Source organism: Eurytemora carolleeae, unplaced genomic scaffold, assembly GCF_000591075.1.
Source record: "Eurytemora carolleeae unplaced genomic scaffold, Eaff_2.0 scaffold289, whole genome shotgun sequence".
Classification (NCBI taxonomy): domain Eukaryota; kingdom Metazoa; phylum Arthropoda; class Copepoda; order Calanoida; family Temoridae; genus Eurytemora; species Eurytemora carolleeae.
The window spans coordinates 274,779-279,370 of NW_019396372.1; the positions used below are offsets into that span (position 1 = coordinate 274,779).

Here is a 4,592-nt window from a genome sequence, read left to right on the forward strand (position 1 = left end):
TTTTCCGGTTTACGTGACGTAAACCGGAAAATTTCCGGTTTCCATTTATACCGGAATTATCCCGGAATTCCGGTTTACGCAACAAATTTCCGGATCATTCCATTTCCAAAATGGAAATTTTTTTCCGGAAAAATGGAAACCCTAATAATAACAAAGGGGGTTAGTCAAATCAAGGGGATTGGATATGATCTTGGGGATTTGATTATAAAAACGTTTACCTGTGTTTCTAATGGTAGAATAGCTTCAGCTATACCATTACTAGACACAGGACTAAACGGTTCATCTTCAAAATATTGTCTGTACCGAGCCTGGAATATTAAAGGTTTGTTTGTACCGAGTCTAGAATATTAAAGGAATGTCTGTGCTGAGCCTAGAATATAAAAAGATCGTCTGTACTAAGTCTGGCGTATTAAAGGATTGTCTGTACCGAGCCTAGAATATTAAAGGATTGTCTGCACTGAACCTAGAATATTCAAGGATCGTCTGTACTAAGCCTGGAATATTAAAGGATTGTCTGTACTAAGCCTGGAATATTAAAGGATTATCTGTGCTAAGCATGGAATATTAAAGAATTGTCTGTACTGAGCCTAGAATATTAAAGAATTGTCTGTACTGAGCCTAGAATATTAAAGAATTGTCTGTACTGAGCCTAGAATATTAAAGGATTGTCTGTACTAAGCCTGGAATATTAAAGAATTGTCTGTACTGAGCCTAGAATATTGAAGAATTGTCTGTACTAAGCCTGGAATATTAAAGAATTGTCTGTTCTGAGCCTAGAATATTAAAGAATTGTCTGTACTAAGCCTAGAATATTAAAGGATTGTCTGTACTAAGCCTGGAATATTAAAGGATTGTCTGTACTAAGCCTAGAATATTAAAGCATTGTCTGTACTAAGCCTGGAATATTAAAGAATTGTCTGTACTGAGTCTAGAATATTAAAGAATTGTCTGTACTGAGCCTAGAATATTAAAGAATTGTCTGTACTAAGCCTGGAATATTATAGGGATATATCAGCATCAGAGTAAGATCCTTTAACACTGTAAAAGAACACTTTAATAAAGGTTTTTGTCATTAAAAATATTACTGTAAACTTTTTCAGGAATTCTTAAAAGTATACTTCTCCTAGTATACAATTTATGATAAATCTGGGAGATTTAAAGAATTGCCAGAAATGCCATTTCCTTTCAATTTCCCTTAAACACAATAGAATTATTCTTAAAGGTTCTTTTCTTATAGATTATAAATTTGTATCTTACTATATTTAAACTTAGTATACTTCATTCGTTGAATATTTATAAGTATATGTTATGCTCATTACAGTTGTTGCATGTACACAAGTTTTTTTTAGCGTTTCCAATACCGTTCTAGTGTAACTGTACTGTACTGTGTATACACAGTTAATATTTTCAACAAGTGCATTTGTACGTGCACAGCGTATAGTGCATTCTTGGTTTTCTGGATGTATATGTATATGTATATTTATATGTATATATAAATCTGTATACACTGTACAGTGTACCGTGTATACATGATATCACATACCTCAACCTGACATGTCCTTCATGTACAGAAGCCTAGTTCACTATATTTAATTAACACTGTAAAGCGTACATACATGGCATTTCCTACAATGTACAGAAGACTAGTTCCCTAGGTATCTAGTGTACAGTCAGACATTTCCTACATGTACAGAAGTCTATTTCCTTAGATATCTAGTGTACAGTGTACATACCTGATATTTTCTACATGTACAGAAGTCTAGTTCCTTAGGTATCTAGTGTACAGTGTACATACCTGACATTTTCTACATGTACAGAAGTCTAGTTCTCTGGCTGCTTGTTGCCAGTATATATCAGGAATATCCTCGGCATTTTCTCGACTAAAAATTTTACAATTAAGCTAATAATGAGAAGAAAAATTCAAAATCCAGGTTTCATTTCAGTAATAAACCCTTATATCCTAGTAAAATAAGGACTGATAAATTAAAGAGTGTATAACTCATTCTTTAAATAGTTATATAATAGCAGATGCACATGTTTTGACATTTCTATATTTCTTGTTCTTTATTATATTCTTGTTTGTACATCTTTCAATCATATTTCGGCTAATTTTGAAAAAAAAAATTGGAACATCTTAGCAGTTTGTCAAGCTGGCAACTTTAGAACTCGGTTTAGGTGCCTGCTTTCCTATTTTTCTTCACTACACATGTTATATGAGTTAGAAACTAAATTCAAACTGATTCAGCTACAAACACATATTCCTAGTGTATATTCTATTGAGGCGGACGTCTCCCAACCCAACTCCAATGGTGTCTTCATTCGCTATTGGGATATATTTATAGTATAAAGCTTATCATTGGAGAGTTCCCTTCCATTTTTCCTGTTCAATTTTCTTTTTTCTTCTTGCTTCTTGTTGCTATGTTTTGAGGCCTCTTCAAATAGTTCTTGTGACATCAAGTTGTGGAGCAGGTAGGAAAGAGAAAATGAAGTTTGGAGGAGGAAGGTTATTAGGGATTTCAGTAGAAGATCCCTGCTTTCCTTCGTGTTAAAGTCTTTCTGACTTAAGCAGAATTAAGGAAACCCATAACTGAACTGTTATACAAAATGGGGAGTTAAAAACTTTAAAGCTCCATCAAGTGGATTCTTTCCTCAGCAGTACAGTCCTCACAGCCAGCCAAGTAAAACATGGGTATCATTGTGCATTGTTTGTATACCTATCAGGGGGTATACTTTTGTGTTCCTTCTTTCAGATGAGAGTTTTTTTAAGAGAGGTGTTTTTGTCCCCAGGACATGATCGGGTTGTTACAATAAGTACTGATAAAATAAGGACTTATAGCATAAAGACGGATAAAATAAGGACAGATAAATAAGGACTAATAGAATAAGGAATGTTAAAAGAAGGAAATATGAAATAAGGACTGATAAAATAAGGACTGATAAAATATGGACTGATAACATAAAGACGGATAAAAAGGACTAATAGAATAAGGACTGATAAAATAAGAACTGATAAAGTAAGGACTGATGAAATAAGGACTGATAAAATAAGAACTGATAAAATATGGACTGATAAAATAAGGACTGTTAAATATGGACCATATCCGCCATCNAGTCCTTTGGACACCCTGCATGTGCATCTACGTAGTCCTTTGTACACCCCTCACCAACCCTAGTCCTTTGGACACCCTGGACCTATTCTAGTCCTTTTGGCACTCTGCGGCTATCCTTGTCCTTTGGACTCCCTGCACCTACCCTTGTCGTCTTCGTTGAGCTGAGTTGATAGTAGCCTCATCATATGTTGGAGGAGGTTGGGGAAACTTCACAATTTCTTCATAAGGAGGTGGCGGGGAGGCAGGGTACCCCTCCTCTCCTCTATCAGGGGCAGGAGGGGCGGTGTGAGCCCTGTCTAGATGCCCCCTCCTGGGACAGGGGTTTAGATAGGAGTAGGGGATAGATTGTTGCCTGGGTAAGGGAACACATAAACCATGAGGGAATTTTGGTATATCTGGGGCAGGACCAGGGATATGGTAATATTCACGGATATCAACCTAAACAAGGAAACATTTAATAATTGAGAGGATTGTAAATGTCGTCGTTGCGAAGAGGATGAGAATCATTTAGTGTTACATACAGGGCTGCCTTAAAAAGATGAGCTGTATAACATTAATAGATTAAAGTACTGGCAGAAATCCTTTTTCAACATTTAGATCATTAAAGTCTAATTCTTTCTGGGCAACCCTGTACCACTTTCAGGACGACCAACATTTTATCAAAGTGAATAGATAAATATTTAATCACTTTGCATTTTATTAATTCTTGGCATGATCTAATTCAGAAGACGAACCTTCGGACAAAGATTTTTTTCAGTTCCTGTTTGTTCAAATTAAGGTTACGGACCATCCTGGGGACCCATGTTAAAACATTTAAATGATTTTATGTTTAGGGTCTGTGAAAACTGCACATTTGCTGTGTGTATTTCCTGTTTATTTTAAAACCAGCTGAGTCGTAAGTCAATACTTCGATATTCGTCTTTTTATTTCACAATTCAATTGGTCTTATTGGATGATTTTTGATTTTGGGTTTTAATGGAGTTATATAAAAAGACAAGACTTACGGGCAAAGAGAATAGAATATATATTAGAGGGGAATTTACTAGAAAAAAACGGCCATTTTGTTGTACTGTTTCCATACTGCAGGTGTACTTTTCATATTTATGCTATATAACCTTTTGGGCCCTGGAATATCATTTTTTAGAAAATCTAAAATTAATGTTAAAAAAACCAAATTGTGAAATAGGCTGGTTTCATAATTGACCAATGATCATTTCACTTTGCAAACGATGATTTTCCGTTATAATTATAAATCATTAATGATGTTTTTTTATTCACTTAATTCATTGTAAAGTTTATTTAACAGCTTTAAAAATTCAAAATTGAAATGAATAGTCTAGGGAACATACTGTATAGTGTATATACTGTACTCTACTGCATATAATTTGTGAACATTTACATGATTTGTACACTTTGAACTCCCTTTCAGGCTGAAAGGGACTGAAAAAATTCATACCGAGAGATTCTTTTAATTCCTCTCTA

The 4,592-nt window shown here is 34.7% G+C and overlaps 1 protein-coding gene and 1 long non-coding RNA gene across 2 annotated transcripts in view; both read right to left on the reverse strand.

The window, feature by feature from the left end:
- Positions 1-1,912, reverse strand: part of LOC111701963 (uncharacterized) — a 2,713-nt gene extending 801 nt beyond the window's left edge. Inside the window, exons 1-2 of the long non-coding RNA XR_002765314.1 lie at positions 1,796-1,912; positions 219-308 (exon numbers count right to left, since the gene is read on the reverse strand). This is a non-coding gene — a long non-coding RNA (uncharacterized LOC111701963). The remainder of the gene's footprint in view (positions 1-218; positions 309-1,795) is intronic.
- A 1,336-nt stretch (positions 1,913-3,248) lies between these two features.
- LOC111701933 (neurofilament medium polypeptide) overlaps positions 3,249-4,592 on the reverse strand; it is a 3,429-nt gene continuing 2,085 nt past the window's right edge. Inside the window, exon 4 of the mRNA XM_023473411.1 lies at positions 3,249-3,548. Within this exon, the coding sequence (XP_023329179.1) occupies positions 3,249-3,548 (300 nt within the window). The remainder of the gene's footprint in view (positions 3,549-4,592) is intronic.